General features: G+C 38.0%; 1 protein-coding gene across 3 annotated transcripts in view; it reads right to left on the reverse strand.

Annotated features, from left to right (window-relative positions):
- UBE2E2 (ubiquitin conjugating enzyme E2 E2) overlaps window positions 1–18,652 on the reverse strand; it is a 388,450-nt gene that overhangs the window by 48,988 nt on the left and 320,810 nt on the right. Inside the window, exon 6 of one of the 3 annotated variants that reach the window (XM_032162304.2) lies at window positions 15,723–18,268. The exons of the other annotated variants lie outside the window; for them this stretch is intronic. Within the exon in view, the coding sequence (XP_032018195.1) occupies window positions 18,207–18,268 (62 nt within the window). The 3' untranslated portion in view covers window positions 15,723–18,206. Of the gene's footprint in view, window positions 1–15,722; window positions 18,269–18,652 lie in introns of those variants that run through there. 3 annotated transcript variants of the gene reach the window in all.

Below are 18,652 nucleotides of genomic sequence, written 5' to 3' on the forward strand. Positions count from 1 at the left end.
TCTTTTGAGAAGTGTCTGTTAATATCCTTTGCCCACTTTTTGATAGGGTTGTTTGTTTTTTTCTTGTAAATTTGTTTGAGTTCACTGTAGATTCTGGATATTAGCCCTTTGTCAGATGAGTAGGTTGTGAAAATTTTCTCCCATTTTGTAGGTTGCCTGTTGACTCTGATGGTAGTTTCTTTTGCTGTGCAGAAGCTCTTTAGTTTAATTAGATCCCATTTGTCAATTTTGGCTTTTGTTGCCATTGCTTTTGGTGTTTTAGACATGAAGTCCTTGCCCATGCCTATGTCCTGAATGGTATTGCCTAGGTTTTCTTCTAGGGTTTTTATGGTTTTAGGTCTAACATGTATGTCTTTAATCCATCTTGAATTAATTTTTGTATAAGGTGTAAGGAAGGGATCCAGTTGCAGCTTTCTCCATATGGCTAGCCAGTTTTCCCAGCACCATTTATTAAATAGGGAATCTTTTCCCTATTGCTTGTTTTTGTCAGGTTTGTCAAAGATCAGATAGTTGTAGATATGCGGCATCATTTCTGAGGGCTCTGTTCTGTTCCATTGATCAATATCTCTGTTTTGGTACCAGTACCATGCTGTTTTGGTTACTGTAGCCTTGTAGTTTAGTTTGAAGTCAGGTAGTGTGATGCCTCCAGCTTTTTCTTTTGGCTTAGGATTGACTTGGCGATGCGGGCTCTTTTTTGGTTCCATACGAACTTTAAAGCAGTTTTTTCCAATTCTGTGAAGAAAGTCATTGGTAGCTTGATGGGGATGGCATTGAATCTATAAATTACATTGGGCAGTATGGCCATTTTCACGATATTGATTCTTCCAACCCATGAGCATAAAATGTTCTTCCATTTGTTTGTATCCTGTTTTATTTCATTGAGCAGTGGTTTGTAGTTCTCCTTGAAGAGGTCCTTCACATCCCTTGTAAGTTGGATTCCTAGGTATTTTATTCTCTGTGAAGCAATTGTGAATGGGAGTTCACTCATGATTTGGCTCTCTGTTTGTCTGTTTTGGTGTATAAGAATGCTTGTGATTTTTGCACATTGATTTTGTATCCTGAGACTTCGCTGAAGTTGCTTATCAGCTTAAGGAGATTTGGGGCTGAGACGATGGGGTTTTCTAGATACACAATCATGTCATCTGCAAACAGGGACAATTTGACTTCCTCTTTTCCTAATTGAATACCTTTTATTTCCTTCTCCTGCCTGATTGCCCTGGTCAGAACTTCCAACACTATGTTGAATAGGAGTGGTGAGAGAGGGCATCCCTGTCTTGTGCCAGTTTTCAAAGGGAATGCTTCCAGTTTTTGCCCATTCAGTATGATATTGGCTGTGGGTTTGTCATGGATAGCTCTTATTATTTTGAGATACGTCCCATCAATACCTAATTTATTGAGAGTTTTTAGCATGAAGCGTTGTTGAATTTTGTCAAAGGCCTTTTCTGCATCTATTGAGATAATCATGTGGTTTTTGTCTTTGGTTCTGTTTATATGCTGGATTACATTTATTGATTTGCATATGTTGAACCAGCCTTGCATCCCAGGGATGAAGCCCACTTGATCATGGTGGATAAGCTTTTTGATGTGCTGCTGGATTTGGTTTGCCAGTATTTTATTGAGGATTTTTGCATCAATGTTCATCAAGGATACTGGTCTAAAATTCTCTTTTTTGGTTGTGTCTCTGCCAGTCTTTGGTATCAGGATGATGCTGGCCTCGTAAAATGAGTTAGGGAGGATTCCCTCTTTTTCTATTGATTGGAATAGTTTCAGAAGGAATGGTACCAGCTCCTCCTTGTACCTCTGGTAGAATTTGGCTCTGAATCCATCTGGTCCTGGACTCTTTTTAGTTGGTAAGCTATTGATTATTGCCACAATTTCAGAGCCTGTGATTGGTCTATTCAGAGATTCAACTTCTTCCTGGTTTAGTCTTGGGAGGGTGTATGTGTCCAGGAATTTATCCGTTTCTTCTAGATTTTCTAGTTTATTTGCATAGAGGTGTTTGCAGTATTCTCTGATGGTATTTGTATTTCTGTGGGATCGGTGGTGATATCCCCTTTATCATTTTTTATTGCATGTATTTGATTCTTCTCTCTTTTCTTGTTTATTAGTCTTGCTAGCAGTCTATCAATTTTGTTGATCTTTTCAAAAAACCAGCTCTGGATTCATTAATTTTTTGAAGAGTTTTTTATGTCTCTATTTCCTTCAGTTCTGCTCTGATTTTAGTTATTTCTTGCCTTCTGCTAGCTTTGGAATGTGTTTGCTCTTGCTTTTCTAGTTCTTTTAATTGTGATGTTAGGGTGTCAATTTCGGATCTTTCCTGCTTTCTCTTGTGGGCATTTAGTGCTATAAATTTCCCTCTACACACTGCTTTGCATGTGTCCCAGAGATTCTGGTAGGTTGTGTCTTTGTTCTCGTTGGTTTCAAAGAACATCTTTATTTCTGCCTTCATTTCGTTATGTACCCAGTAGTCATTCAGGAGCAGGTTTTTCAGTTTCCACGTAGTTGAGCAGTTTTGAGTGAGTTTCTTGATCCTGAGTTCTAGTTTGATTGCACTGTGGTCTGAGAGACAGTTTGTTATAATTTCTGTTCTTTTACATTTGCTGAGGAGAGCTTTACTTCCAACTATGTGGTCAATTTTGGAATAGGTGTGGTGTGGTGCTGAAAAAAATGTATGTTCTGTTGATTTGCGGTGGAGAGTTCTGTAGATGTTTATTAGGTCCGCTTGGTCCAGAGCTGAGTTTAATTCCTGGGTATCCTTTTAAACTTTCTGTCTCGTTGATCTGTCTAATGTTGACAGTGGGGTGTTAAAGTCTCCATTATTGTGTGGGAATCTAAGTCTCTTTGTAGGTCACTCAGGACTTGCTTTATGAATCTGGGTGCTCCTGTATTGCGTGCATATATATTTAGGATAGTTAGCTCTTCTTGTTGAATTGATCCCTTTACCATTATGTAATGGCCTTCTTTGTCTCTTTTGATCTTTGTTGGTTTAAAGTCTGTTTTATCAGAGACTAGGATTGCAACCCCTGCCTTTTTTTGTTTTCCATTTGCTTGGTAGATCTTCCTCCATCCCTTTATTTTGAGCCTTTGTGTGTCTCTGCACATGAGATGGGTTTCCTGAATACAGCACACTGATGGGTCTTGACTCTTTACCCAATTTGCCAGTCTGTCTTTTAATTGGAGCATTTAGCCCATTTACATTTAAGGTTAATATTGTTATGTGTGAATTTGATCTTGTCATTATGATGTTAGCTGGTTATTTTGCTCGTTAGTTGACGCGGTTTCTTCCTAGCCTCGATGGTCTTTACAATTTGGCATGTTTTTGCAGGGGCTGGTACCGGTTGTTCCTTTCCATGTTTAGTGCTTCCTTCAGGAGCTCTTTTAGGACAGGCCTGGTGATGACAAAATCTCTCAGCATTTGCTTGTCTGTAAAGGATTTTATTTCTCCTTCACTTATGAAGCTTAGTTTGGCTGGATACGAAATTCTGGGTTGAAAATTCTTTTCTTTAAGAATGTTGAATATCGGCCCCCACTCTCTTCTGGCTTGTAGAGTTTCTGCTGAGAGATCAGCTGTTAGTCTGATGGGCTCCCCTTTGTGGGTAACCCGACCTTTCTCTCTGGCTGCCCTTAACATTTTTTCCTTCATTTCAACTTTAGTGAATCTGACAATTATGTGTCTTGGAGTTGCTGTTCTTAAGGAGTATCTTTGTGGCATTCTCTCTATTTCCTGAATCTGACTGTTGGGGCCTGCCTTGCTAGATTGGGGAAGTTCTCTTGGATAATATCCGGCAGAGTGTTTTCCAACTTGGTTCCATTCTCCCTGTCACTTTCAGGTACACCAATCAGACGTGATTTGGTCTTTTCACATAGTCCCATATTTCTTGGAGGCTTTGTTCGTTTCTTTTTATTCTTTTTTCTCTAATCTTCCCTTCTCGCTTCATTTCATCTTCCATCACTGATACCCTTTCTTCCAGTTGATCGCATCAGCTCCTGAGGCTTCTGCATTCTTCACGTAGTTCTCGAGCCTTCGCTTTCAGCTCCAGCAGCTCCTTTAAGCAGTTCTCTGTATTGGTTATTCTAGTTATACATTCGTCTAATTCTTTTTCAAAGTTTTTAACTTCTTTGCCTTTGGCTTCAATTTCTTCCTGTAGTTGAGAGTAGTTTGATCGTCTGAAGCCTTCTTCTCTTGTCAAAGTGATTCTCTGTCCAGCTTTGTTCCGTTGCTGGTGAGGAACTGCGTTCCTTTGGAGGAGGAGAGGCACTCTGCTTTTTAGAGTTTCCAGTTTTTCTGCTCTGTTTTTTCCCCATCTTTGTGGTTTTATCTAATTTTGGTCTTTGATGATGGTGACGTACAGATGGATTTTTGGTGTGGATGTCCTTTTTGTTTGTTAGTTTTCCTTCTAACAGACAGAACCCTAAGCTGCAGGTCTGTTGGAGTTTGCTAGAGGTCCACTCCAGACCCTGTTTGCCTGGGTATCAGCAGTGGTGGCTGCAGAACAACGGATTTTCATGAACCACAAATGCTGCTGCCTGATCATTCCTCTGGAAGTTTTGTCTCAGAGCAGTACCCGGCCATGTGAGGTGTCAGTCTGCCCCTACTGGGGGGTGCCTCCCAGTTAGGCGGCTCGGGGGGTCAGGGACCCACTTGAGGAGGCAGTCTGCCCGTTCTCAGATCTCTAGCTGCGTGCTGGGAGAACCACTATTCTCTTCAAAGCTGTCAGACAGGGACATTTAAGTCTGCAGAGGTTACTGCTGTCTTTTTGTTTGTCTGTGCCCTGCCCCCAGAGGTGGAGCCTACAGAGGCAGGCAGGCCTCCTTGAGCTGTGGTGGGCTCCACCCAGTTCGAGCTTCCTGGCTGCTTTGTTTACCTAAGCAAGCCTGGGCAATGGCAGGCGCCCCTCCCCTAGTTTGATCTTAGACTCCTGTGCTAGCAATCAGCAAGACTCTGTGGGCGTAGGACCCTCCAAGCCAGGTAGAGGATATAATCTCCTGGTGTGCCCATTTTTAAGCCCGTTGGAAAAGTGCAGTATTAGGGTGGGAGTGACCCGATTTTCCAGGTGCCGTCTGTCACCCCTTTCTTTGACTAGGAAAGGGAACTCCCTGACCCCTTGCGCTTCCCGAGTGAGGCAATGCCTCGCCCTGCTTCGGCTCGCGCATGGTGCACTGCACCCACTGTCCTGCACCCACTGTCTGGCACTCCCTAGTGAGATGAACCCGGTACCTCAGATGGAAATGCAGAAATCACCAGTCTTCTGCGTCGCTCATGCTGGGAGCTGTGGACTGGAGCTGTTCCTATTTGGCCGTCTTGGCTCCACCCCTCTGATTTGGTTATTTCTCTGCAGGCAGGCAGGAGAGGGTCTAATGCTAACCTTAGGAGTATCACTCTTCCCTCCAGTCTTCCCTCCGGTATTCACACCAGGTCCCTGAGGACATTAGCTACTTCAAAGTATGGGAATAGCTTCCTTAACAAATCCTCTGGGCATAAAGGTTTTTTAAAAGTCAATGTGATCACCTCACTGGGGCCTCCTCAGGGCTGGGTGGGTAGTATCAATGGTCTCGGAAGGTAGTACACTCTGAAAGATGACCTGAAAGAAGAATGTGATAGCCACACGGGGATCTCTACTGAGAAAAGAATGTTTCCTATTTAGGAAGAGAAGTATCAGGTTTGAGAGCCCTTCCAGTTAGGGTGAGCAATCAACATCCTCGAAGGTATTTTATGCTGTTATCAAATTTTAAAATATATTTGTTTAATTTACATATAGTAAAATCCAGGCTGCATTATTTATAAATCAGGTACAGGTGCTTCTGACAATAAATTTCATTAGAATGGTTCCATTTACCAATAACAAGCTTACTGTATTAACAGACTACCACATTATAAATGTAGACTGAATGGGAAAATAAATCTAAATAGCAAAACAAATTAACCAACAAAGAAATAGCACTTAAGAATTTCAAAAGCAGCAACTGGTGAAGAACTAAGAGAAGTATACAGACCATAGTCAGCTACTTAATAATCTCATCATTTCTGGGTATTTTAAATGGTGGAAAAGACACACACCTGTGGTAAATCCCTGCCTGGGAGTGACACCTGAAAGCTTTCTGTTAGTGTGGAGACCAAGAACCTACTAAACAGCTGGACAACAGACACAGAATAAATGTCTTATTGTTGGAAGGAAACTGCTTAGCAAAGCCTGACACAGTTATTCCTCTCTTGAGAGAAGCTGTAAATAAACCCAAATAGTGAGCAAGGTAGTTATAAAATGTGCTCCGTAAGCCTACCATAAGCAAAAAAACTTAATCTCTTATTTATACACCTCACTTTGCCAAACAAGAGTCAAACAATTTGCAATAAAATATGTATGTGCAATAAAGTAACTATAACAGAAACAGAATAATCCAAGTCATCAAAAAAGCATGGATAAAACTATAGGAAAAGAGCATGTATAACTGGCATATATACGAATACATAATTCTCTCCCTGTCATTAGAGAATAGTTCTTTTTACTCTAAAGTGGAGAGAATTAATCCTGTTTTCACCTCTATAATCTGTTATCTTTTCGTTATCTTCATTAAAAGATAATTTTTAAAAATTAATTAAAATCTAAACGTTCTTGCTGGGCACGGTGGCTCATGCCTGTAATCCCAGCAATTTGGGAGGCTGAGGTGGGCAGATCACCTGAGGTCGGGAGTTTGAGACCAGCCTGACCAACACTGAGAAACCCCATCTCTACTAAAAATACAAAATTAGCCGGGCGTGGTGGTGCATGCCTGTAATCTCAGCTACTGGGGAGGCTGAGGCAGGAGAATTGCTTGAACCTGGGAGGCGGGGGTTGTGGTGAGCCGAGATCGCACCATTGCACTCCAGCCTGGGCAACAAGAGCTAAACTCCGTCTCAAAAAAAAAAAAAAAAAATCTACATGTTCTTGACTTCAGAAATTCCTCAGGTAAGGGAAACAAAGAAACTCTGAATCATATCTTGGGCAAATAGTTCTGAGTAAAAGACATGTGAGTAAAGAATGATGTTTGTTTAAGCGAAATATTTGTTTCTCTAAACAACAAGAACAACAACAACAAAAATAGGTCACTGGTAATTTTTAAGGAAAACTCCAAAACGAAGTCTTCTAAACATAAACTGAAGAGAATTTTCATAAGATACAGTGGCTTTTCAATCAGAATGCTTTTCAAGTTCTTTGAAAAATTTTTTAAAATGTTTAATTTTATTTCAATAGTGTTAGGGATACAAGTGGTTTCATGGATAAATTGTATAGTGGTAAAGTCTGAGATTTTAGTATACCTACACATGAGTAGTGCACACTTTACCCAATATATAGTTTTTTATCCCTCACCAACTGCCCCACCTCCCCTCTTCTGAGGCTCCAATTATCCATATCACTTTGTATGCCTTTGTGTGCCCACAGCTTAGCTTTATAAGTGAGAACTTAAGGTATCTGGTTTTCAATTCCTGAGTTACTCCACTTACAATAAAGGCTTCCAGCTCCATCTAAGTTGCTGTAGATGTTATTTCATCTTTTTTTACGGCTGAGTAGTATTCCATGGTGTATACATATCACATTTTCTTTAACCACTCATCGGTTGATGGGCACTTAGATTGGTTCCATATCTTCGTGATTGTCAATTGCGCTGTGATAAACATATATGTGCAGGTGTCTTTTTGATATAAATGATTTATTTTCCTTTGGGTAGATACCCAGTAGTAGGATTGCTGGATTGGATGGTAGATCTACCTGTAGTTCTTCGAGAAATCTCCATAGTCCATACAGGTTGTACTAATTTACATTCCCACCAGCAGTGTACAAGCATTCCCTTCGCACCACATCCACACCAACATCTATTGTTTTTAACTTTTAAGTAATGGCTATTCTGGCAGGGCTGAGGTGAATTTCATTGCAGTTTGAATTTGCATTTCCCTGGTTATTAGTAACGTTGAGCAGTTTTACATATGTTTCTTGGCCATTTGTATATCTTCTTTTGAGAAATGTCTATTCATGTCATTTGTCCACTTTTTGATGGGACTGTTTTTTTCTTGCTGATTTGAGTTCCTTGTAGATTCTGGATATCAGTCCTCTGTCAGATGCATAGTATGCAAATATTTCTTCCCATTCTGTGGGTTGTCTGTTTACTCTGATGATTATTTCTTTCACTGTGCAGAAGTTTTTTAGTTTAATTGGGTCCCATTTATTTTTGTTTTTGCTGCATTTGCTTTTGGGGTCTTAGTCATAAATTCTTTGCTTAGACCAATGCCCAAAAGAGTTTTTCCTAGGTTTTCTTCCAGAATTTTTACGGTTTGGTCTTCAATTTAAGTCTTTAATCCATCTTAAGTTGATTTTCGTATATGGTAAGAGATAGGAATCAAGTTTCATTCTTCTACATGTGGCTTGCCAATTATCCCAGCACCATTTGTTGAATAGGGTGTCCTTTCCCCACTTTATGTTTTTGTTTGCCTTGCTGAAGATCAGTTGGCTGTATTTGGCTTTATTTCTGGGTTCAATATTCTGTTCCATTGGTTTATGTATCTACTTTTATATCAATACCATGCGGTTGGTTACCAAAGACTTGTAGTATAATTTGAAATCAAGTAACATAATGCCTCTAGCTTTGTTCTTTTTGCTTAGGATTGCTTTGGATATTCGGGCTCTTTTTTTGTTCCATATGAATTTTAGGATTGTCTTCTCTAATTCTGTGAAAAAGGATTTTGGTGTTTTGATAGGAATTGCACTGAATCTGTAAATCTCTTTGGCAGTACGGTCATTTTCACAATATTGACTCTTCCAATCCATGAACATGAAATGTATTTCCATTTGTTTGTCATCTATTATTTTTTTTTTCAGCAGTGTTTTGTAGTATTCCTCATAGACATCCTTCACCTCCTTGGTTAAGTATATTCCCAGGTATTTTATTTTACTTTTGCAGCTATTGTAAGAGGAAATGAGTTCATGATTTGATTCTCAGCTTGGCTGTTGTTAATATACAGCAATGCTACTGATTTGTGTACACTGATTTTGTAACCTGAGACTTTACTGAATTCATTTATCAAATCTAGGAGTATTCTGGAGGAGTCTTTAGGGTTTTCTAGGTATACGATCATATCATTGGCAAACAGAGATAATTTGACTTCCTCTTTCCCAGTGTGGATGCCCTTTATTTCTTTCTCTTGAATGATTGTTCTGGCTAGGACTTCTGGTACTATGTTGAATAGAAGTGCTAAAAGTGTTTGTTATGTTTTGTAGCGACAGGGTCTCACTTTGTTGCCTAGGCTAGTCTTGAACTCCTGGCTTCAAGTGATCTTCCTGCCTTGGCCTCCCAAAAGTGCCGGGATTACAGGCATGAGCCACCCAGCCAAGATCAACTTCTAAACCAACCAATTAGAGGTTATTACTGCAGGGAGAGCAATGGACTTTATAAAAGAAAATTTGTATCAACAGCTAATCCATGTCGACATTTATATTAATTAAGATACAATAAAATATGCATAGGGAAATGCTAAGCAAAAGCAGGTTAAAGCCAAGGCTAAAAGTTGAGGTCAATGTGTCTAAATTTACACCAAGATTATAACCAGACAAACTTAACTGACAAATATACTTTGCTGGGTCCCATCAAATTTGAGTTCCCAGAGCGAAGAGCCTCAAATAAAAATTAAATACTTATCTTGAAAAGACGATTGATTTTAAAAAATTAATAAGCAGGTATTATTTGTATGAGAAAAAATAATAAAGATACATCAATTTTGAAAAAAAGAAAAAGCCAATACAGAAAATACGTTTTATGAAGGAATGAATCTAAAACTTTCTTTTTCACCTTAAAACACTCTCTCTCCACCATTAATACTATGAAGATACACATGGCCTAAGTTCCCCAAATGCAACTCCCACGTGTCTAAATCAAAGGCTTCTTTGCCTAGTTACAATACTGCAACTTTAAATCATTTTTCCAGCAAATCAAACAAACAAAAACCTCCCCCAAACAATAATTTTTCACTTACAAACTTTTACCAAATTGGACATGGACTATTAACTTTTTGAACTCATATATGATTAATCCCAACTCTAAGCTAACCACATTATTTTGATTGTGAATCTACAGAAAAGATGCATTACCTGCAGATACAGAACCATTTTTAGTAATGCTGAAGTTAAAATATACCATCCATAGTAGGCTATTACCAAGATTAAAAAATACACATCCCTCAGATAAATGTACCCTGCTACGATGACCACGGGTGGCTGGCACTCTAATATGCCTTTGCCCCAATGATGCGGGGTTATTCATGCATTGTTTGCTGAACTCTTTTCTAGAGTTTTTCTTATAAAAATATAATGCTGGCAACCAAAGCTAGATAAACTATGAAGACATCTTCTCTATGCCTGCACTCTTCCTAGTTTCCCTTATGTATTTAAATTAGACTGTGTATGAGCATTTTTTCCATCACAGGAGCCAGCCAGTCTGGACAAGAAAGTCACTGGAGTACACATGTGGTCACAATGTATGCAAGGAAGGTGGTTTACCTCACTGGTGTAAAAAGTCACGTCAAAAGGTACTAACTACATCAGCCTATAGGCACATAGTCAGACAGGCATTTGTTGGTTGGCCTAGGCACTTGAGTAGCACAAACAATATGTCTTATTTGGGAAAACGCTTTCAGAGGGAAGGCAGTGCTGAACTGGGGCAGTGGTGGGGAAGAACCATTGCATTTTCCAAAAATTCAACTTTATAAAAGCTTCATGTGGCAACAGGTTTCCCTGTAGGATACTCTTAAGCAGAAAGTTCTTCCAATACATGTAAAATATTCTGATTTGTAATTTTTTCCAGTAACAGACCTGTTCCAGAAAGAAATATGCTAGTAGTTTAGGCAAACTCTTGTACTGCTTATTGTGTGAATTATTCACCAATATGACATGAAAAATTCAACAGCCATAATAAACATTAAGCTCCAGGATCTATTAAAGAACAAATATGAAGAGAAGAAAAAGAGAAAGTAGTTATTACAGTTGTATAGGAATAATTAGTCTGACATTTTGGAAGCGCTTTCTTTTCTGAGGAAGAGGCACTGTGAGTGTTGTTACTGATAGCACCTTGCCCAGGCTAGATACTGATTGAAAAGCTGAGTCAGAAAATAAGTAAAATAAAGAGAACTGCTCATTTGTTATGGGATCTGACTCAGACATTGGTAGTGTTACATTAATTCTTCAAATTTTCATAATTACAACATATCTCCCAAGACACTGTACAATCTTAAATATCCACAGTAAAAAGAGAAAATGTTAATCAATCATCTGGATGTTTTGTCCACAGAAGTCAATTTCTGAAGAATTAGAGTTGTTTTATTATGCTGTTTCAGATTGGAATTTCCATAACACTAACAATGCATTATTTTAATTTCAAATATGTATTGTTTAAGCATGCTGCTTAAATAATTTCTCTTAATTTCATGTTTTAAAATAATTTCTCTTCATTTCACATTTAAAAAGCCTGATTTCACATTTAAACTAGCTGGGTATGGTGGCACGTGCCTGTAGTCCCAGCTACTTGGGAGGTTGAGGCAGGAGGATCACTTGAGACCACTTGAGCCCAGGAGTTCGGGTAGGGGGCTGCAGTGAGTTCTGATCGTGCCACTACAGTCCAGCATGGGCAACAGAATGAGGTTTCATCTCTCTCTCTATTTTTTTTAAAAAGGTGTCAGTCTGCCAGGCACGGTGGCTCATGCCTGTAATCCCAGCACTTTGGGAGGCCAAGGCAGGAGGATCACGAGGTCAGGAGCTTGAGACCAGCCAGATCAACATGGTGAAATCCTGTCTCTACTAAAAATACAAAAATTAGCTGGGCATGGTGGCGCATGCCTTTAATCTCAGCTACTCAGGAGGCTAAGACAGGAGAATTGCTTGAACCCAGGAAGTAGAAGTTGCAGTGAGCTGAGATCGCACCATTGCACTGCAGCCTGGGAGACAGAGTGAGACTCTGTCTCAAAAAAAACAAAAACAAAAACAAAAACAAACAAACAAAAAAGGGCATCAAACTTTACTCAGTGGCTTATCTTCCACAGGGCACATACTGTATCTTTCAGTGACATATCCTTCAGTTGACCATTGCTAACTTAATAGTAATTCTGATGCAGCAACCTGTTCTGGCATTTACTAGGTTTTGTTTAAAAATGGTTTTCATGAAAATTAATGGTATTAAAACAATATTATCTGAGAATATTTAGCTACTCGGGAGGCTGAAGCAGGAGGGTTGCTTGAGAGCAGGAGTTCAAAGCTGCAGAGAGCTATGACGACACCACTGCCCTCCAGACTGGGAGACAGGGCAAGACCCCATCTCTAAAAATAAATAAATAAATAATAAAAAAACCCTAATTCCTAAACCGTACTAAATATAGGTGAGTTCTGAAGCTGGGTGAGGGACACACTGGGACTTATAATAACCATTTTCTCTATTTTTTGTGAATGTGTGAAAAACCCACTTCAGCCTTTTACCTTGGTAAAGGAGAGTCTAGAGGCCATCTAGTTCACACATTTTACCTAATATTTCCTATACGTACTTGAAATTATTACGTCTTCACTTAGTTAAAATTTCAAATTCATTAAAAAAATTAGTCTGATGTTTTCTCAATTATACTGAACTAGTAAGATTTTACTGTACCTGCTATAACAGAACACACCAATCAGAAACCTGAAATGGATGCATGAACAACTCCGTAACAGCCAAAAAGAAACAGAAAAGGAACCACAGATTATCACTCTAAGGGATTTACCTTCCTACTTTAAAAATGCTGGTAGCACTTTATAGATCAAGTAAAGTTGATACATTCCCTGCGTTAAAAGTAAGGAAACAGAAGTAAGAAAAAGATATATGAAGATGATAAATACAACACTGTATTTTCTTATTTACCAAATGGAAGTGATTTCTCCAAAGACCCTTTTTGTTCGATAAGAGATAAGGGTGAAACTTTAAACTTTAAAAGCACTTTTTAAGGTATCCCATATATCAGCAAATATGGTAAAGTCTAGTTTTAACCATCTTTAAAAGAATCAAACCTATCAAAGGATGTATATTTAAGTTACGAAAGTAACAAAGTTTTAGGCAGGTCAGCATTTCTAGATAAGAATCTATCAAAAAAGAATAAACAGTTAATGCACCTTTTCACCAAGGCAAATTGGATGTTTGAGGAGGATATCAAATTGTTGGTTATAAATAAAGACTTGCCCACACAAAGCAGAAATACCATAGGCTACATAGGAAATCCTTGCTTTGTCATGAAGTCATCCCTCACCTGAAGCTACCAATCCTTTCTTGGTAACTCTTTGAGTCAAAGAGGATGAATCCTTTTGACTCGTTTCACAACTAGGGAATCCAAGATCTAAGCCTACAATGGGGTAATTTTGGCTTTCCTTTCTCATTCGGTATTTCCTAGAAAATCATTCTTTGATAAAAGTGCTACCAAACAAATGGATCTTTTTGTTTGCATTACTACACACCAGTACCTCTTGTAAGACAACTAAAGAAATGGTTTATTTTTACAGAATTGACAAAATAGGGAAATAATCCTTTTAATATCATTTAAAATTTGCATTTACAAATATGTAGGGGTCAAGGCAAACATCTCAGAATTGCTATTTTCTGTTTTTTTTTTTTTTAAACCAAATTTATGATGGTACACAATCACTTCTGTATATCTCCTTTAATTCACAAAACAGGGAATGTATATTCCCTGATTTTATTCATCCATCTTAATAAGCCTTCAATTTTTCTAGAACCTCAACATTATGAATAGCATTATTTTCAAATGCATCTGAGTAAGCCTATGGGAAACTTAGGGGAGGGAAGGGGGCGGTGTCCCAGGATTCTACAGATAACACTGAATTGGAACCCAAAGGCTTTAATAAACGTTTTGAACTTTGTTTACTCTCTTGCTATTAAAAATACCAGGTACATTGATTAATAGCACTTATTTAATGTTTACTTAAACAACAGGAGCAAAGTATGAACTCTATAACCGCAGCTTTCCTTTTCTTTGTATGAGGTGCCAGAGAAGTTAAATGACAATAACATGGCGTCTCTCTACATCCATATTTGGAAGTATTGATTAGAGTGGCTTTTAGAACTTAGCAGGTAATAATACAGAAGACAAGCCAACTTTTCACAAGAAAACAGTCTGAAGTTAGCTATACGTTGTGCCACGTATTTCTACTTAATATTTTTCACTTTAAAAAAGCCATAGGCATCAGAAGACATCTGGTATCTAGGTAGCCAACTATAGTTATTGTTCTAGGAAAAAAATTCTTTTTTTTTTGTAGTCCTGTTAAAACAGTCTGCTTTGAAAACAGGTAGACTTACCATTTTACAGGTTTACCTGAATTTCAGTTAAAGAAGTTGTTCTTTTCCATTTCTCAAGTATAGTAGAATGAGACATGCAGAAGCAAGGTTCACACTATTGTGTAAGCACTAGAATCCTACTGAGGTGTTACATGTACCTTTCATCAGTCTAGCGGCTCCCAAACTTGGTATAAATAATCTACACAAATATAAACGTGCTGAAATAATTAATCTGACTTAATAGCTCCCACCCACCAGCAGTCACTATCAATTGTAAAATTTTAATATTTACTAACACAGTTTACTACCTAATCATAACTAGTCCAAAGACAAGCAATTAATAACAATCAAAGCTAAGGTATCAGAGACAATTTATGAATAAGAATTGTATTCATTGCTTAAAAAATGGGCCTTAAGTGATGTGAAACAAAAAATTGTGATGTTGGAGAATGAAGAATGAAACATTCTCCCAAGCTTTTATAGATCACTATAAAAGAGCCACTGGGAGCAAATTCCTCTTTTCTTCTGCTCAGTCCATTTGAGAAGAATAAAGCTTTTACCAATGAAGCTGCAGCTGTGCTCACCCTCAGCTTAATCACTATACAAGGCTGAGGGTTAATTAGCGGCCATTCTTAGCTCTATTTGTTGTTCTAATACAGATCTGCACACATCTAAGACTGGAGTAACTGATACTTGATTTTTATTTGAAAGGTGATGTGCGGAGAGGGACCAGCTCATCCATCCTGAGTGTTGATGTTTGTGGGTACGCGTAGAGCATTTTCATTTGACTTGACCTGTATAGTTCTGCCTGTTTGAAGAGAGACAAAGACTTCATGGTTGCTTACGAATGCAAGCCCCTGCTGGTCCAGGCTGCACCACAAGGCAGCTTATGGTCTGAAGGCAGATGACAGGGGAATCAAATATACAAGTCAGGGTCAGAGCCCAGATGATTCCCTCCAAGAGCAAAAGAGAGCCAAATCACGTACCGTTTACAGATTACCTTAAGTCCTCACTTAATGTGGCTGATAGGTTCTTGGAAACTGCAACTTCAAGCAAAACGACGTACTGTATACCACAGGAACTTAACCCTTGTTTAGATCAATTAGCCTATGGTAAAATTGGTTTCATTCCACATTACCTCATTTCACGTAAAGTTGCAGTTTCTAAGAACCTACTGATGACATTAAACGAGGACTTATGTCACACTGTTAGTATGTCTGATTTTTACCAACTAAAAAAAGTTACGAAGAATTTCAAACATATCCAAACATAGAAGAGTATAATAAGCACCCATGTGTATACTCATCACTCAGATTCAACAGTTATAATGGTCAATCTCGATATCTTCCATACTCCTCCCTATCTACAATCTTTCTGGATTATTTTCAACTAAATTCCATAAATCAAAGAATTTTATTTGCAAACAGTCCAGTATAGATGTCTAAAAGGTAAGGACAGGTACAATTCCATTATCATGCTCAAAAATTTCTGGCAATAATTTCTCAATACCAAATGTTTCATTGTCAACTTTCTGACTGTTTATAACAGTCATATATATTTGGGGAAAATTTTTAAATGATAGAATATCATAACTGAGTTTAGAACAAAACAAGCTCAAAAACACTTCAGAGAGTAATAGTAGTAGAGCAGACAAATAGAAATGAGATTAATAAAATAAAGCTAGATGATATACAGACTTATGCACTTTTCAAGAAGGAAAAATGGTTAGAAATATTTATAGCCATAACTCTGTAAACCAAGCATCAGGTAAAGGAAAACTATTGATGTCCTAATTGTCAGTGTTCTCAGAATGATTAATTTTGTATGAGGTAAAATACCCATTTTTTAAATAGGTCTGAAGACCATAATATAAGCACATTTTAAATAATTGTTAAAGAAACAGATTTCATATAAAGAATATTACCAAACATCTAAGAGTTTTTAAAAAGCCCACAAAATAGCAAAAACAAACTTCAAAAGATGAAACCAAATAGAACTTAAATTTTATGTGTTAAATAATGACTCGAGAAGAAAGTACTTATAAATAAGCACAGAAATTTGATTCCCCAATGGTATTCTCAACTTTGGCAATTCACAAATTAAATAATGTTTAGTGAGCGAGACTAAACTCAGAAAAAGCCAGGTAATGTCTAACAAATAAGAATGCTTGGCTGGTCGGGTGGTTCACGCCTGTCATCCCAGCACTTTGGGAGGCTGAGGCGGGTGGATCACGAGGTCAGGAGATTGAGACCATCCTGGCTAACACAGTGAAACCTTGTCCCTACTAAAAATACAAAAAATTAGCCAGGCATGGTGGTGGGGCCTGTAGACCTAGCTACTCGGGAGGCTGAGGCAGGAGAATCACTTGAACCCGGGAGGGGAGGTTGCAGTGAGCTGAGATCATGCCATTGCACTCCAGCCTGGGCGACAGAGCGAGACTCCATCTCAAAAAAAAAAAAAAAAAGAATGCTCTATCAGGCTCAATAAACACCAACATGAAGTGGTGGCCTAATAAGACCAGCAGTTAGATCTACCTAGACAATTGCATTGAAAACAGAATGATTATTGCTGGCGCACCCATCAACTGGCTGATAGTGTTTGGACATTTGCCACCTGAGCGATAATCCTACTAAATCAAGGTTCAGCTTTTTTTCAGATTGTAAAATCCAAGTGTCAATGTTGAGGTGACGGTGTTAGATACTATTTGATACTATCTCCGCAATTAAATTCAACTGAGTAGGTGTTTTTTGGTCATCTATTGTGGGCCCATTTGGTGTCCCAAATACTCTGGGAAACAATATCAACAACACATTACCATTTACAAACGGCTTTCACATATACCATCTCATTTTAAGCTCAGAGGAATCCAGTGATTTAGGCAGGGCTGGTACTAACCCCAATTTTATGTCAAAAAGTAAGCCTGTGGAAAGTTAAGTGACCCATCCAATGTGATACTACTAATAAACAATTAAGCTGGTTTTCAAATCTACATGTGCTGTCTACAAATATCATGCTGATAAGGATAGGTAGTCATACCCTAAAGAACATTTGTGTTGGAATGGACCAAAAATTCTTTAAAGAGACAAGTGTGAATTCCAAAAAAAGTATGAAAAAGATTTAAAAAATAAGTTTATGTATGGATAAGAGTGAGAAAGTATTTTTTAAGTGAGTTAAATTTGTATCATTATACAAGGCCTACTTTTGAGCTGACAGCATTTCCGGGTTAAAATAGCTCTACAGATTCACTGTAGGAAAATCTTATTTATTCCTATTCTATCAAACTTGTTTTTGTGATAATTTGAAGATAGATTTAAGATAAACTTCAGTCTAACCTAATCTTTCCTACCTCTGTAGGTAAAAAAACCTGCAGAGATTGAAAGTGTACCAGATAACTGTGAAATAAGTCCATTAAGCAAAAGAATGGACATTTGACTACTTTAAAATAAACAACTCTATTTAAGATTCTAGAAGTGTCAACATTCACAAAAACGAGGTACCAATTAGGAAACTTTTTTTGTGTGTTGAAGTGTGCTAAATTAAATGTTAGCACGTATTTTACCAATTCCCTTCTAGTCTCATATGAGGCAGGCTGTCTCTGGTTTTATGGAACATTATTTTTAGGCTTGTTCTTACTATCAATAGCATTATTTTCAAAATCTATTTCTTTTACTTATGTGATTCTGCTTTAGTTAGGAGTGATTTTTAAGTTTTTGCAGAATGCATTTGTAATTTTCTGAAACGCAGCAAAAAAAAAAAACAAAAACTAGTTCACTGAACAGAAGTCTTTTTGATTGCTGAGAGAAGGCTTTGGTGGAATGCATCTATTCCTTTAAGCAGGAATATCTGTAGAGAGAACAGGCTGTCATATACAGGCTTATTCAGGGTAACAAATTCCATTTCAGATGACTTGGAGGCAAAGCAGGCCAGGCTTCGAAATCACCTCCAAAAAAAAAAAAAAAGCCTTTTTGCAACATTACCTCCAAATGAGGTTATACAAGGTTATACACAGTCACAGACAAATGGGATTAAAATGGGAACAAGAGGACTGAAAGAACAAAATTAACTTTAAATTAGTGTAACATTATTGGACTTTAGTATCTGTAGTAAAGTATGAATTAATTCAAAAAATATTTTATAATGATCCTGCACAATTTTATTTTTTGGGCAGGCTGGATACAGTGGCTCACGTCTGTAATCCCAGCACTTTGGGGGGCCAAGGCGGGCGGATCACAAGGTCAGGAGTTCGAGACCTGCCTGGCCAATACAGTGAAACCCCGCCTCTACTAAAAGTACAAAAATAAGCTGGGCGTGGCAGCACACTGCT

Source organism: Hylobates moloch, unplaced genomic scaffold (assembly GCF_009828535.3).
Source record: "Hylobates moloch isolate HMO894 unplaced genomic scaffold, HMol_V3 SCAFFOLD_8, whole genome shotgun sequence".
Lineage (NCBI taxonomy): Eukaryota > Metazoa > Chordata > Mammalia > Primates > Hylobatidae > Hylobates > Hylobates moloch.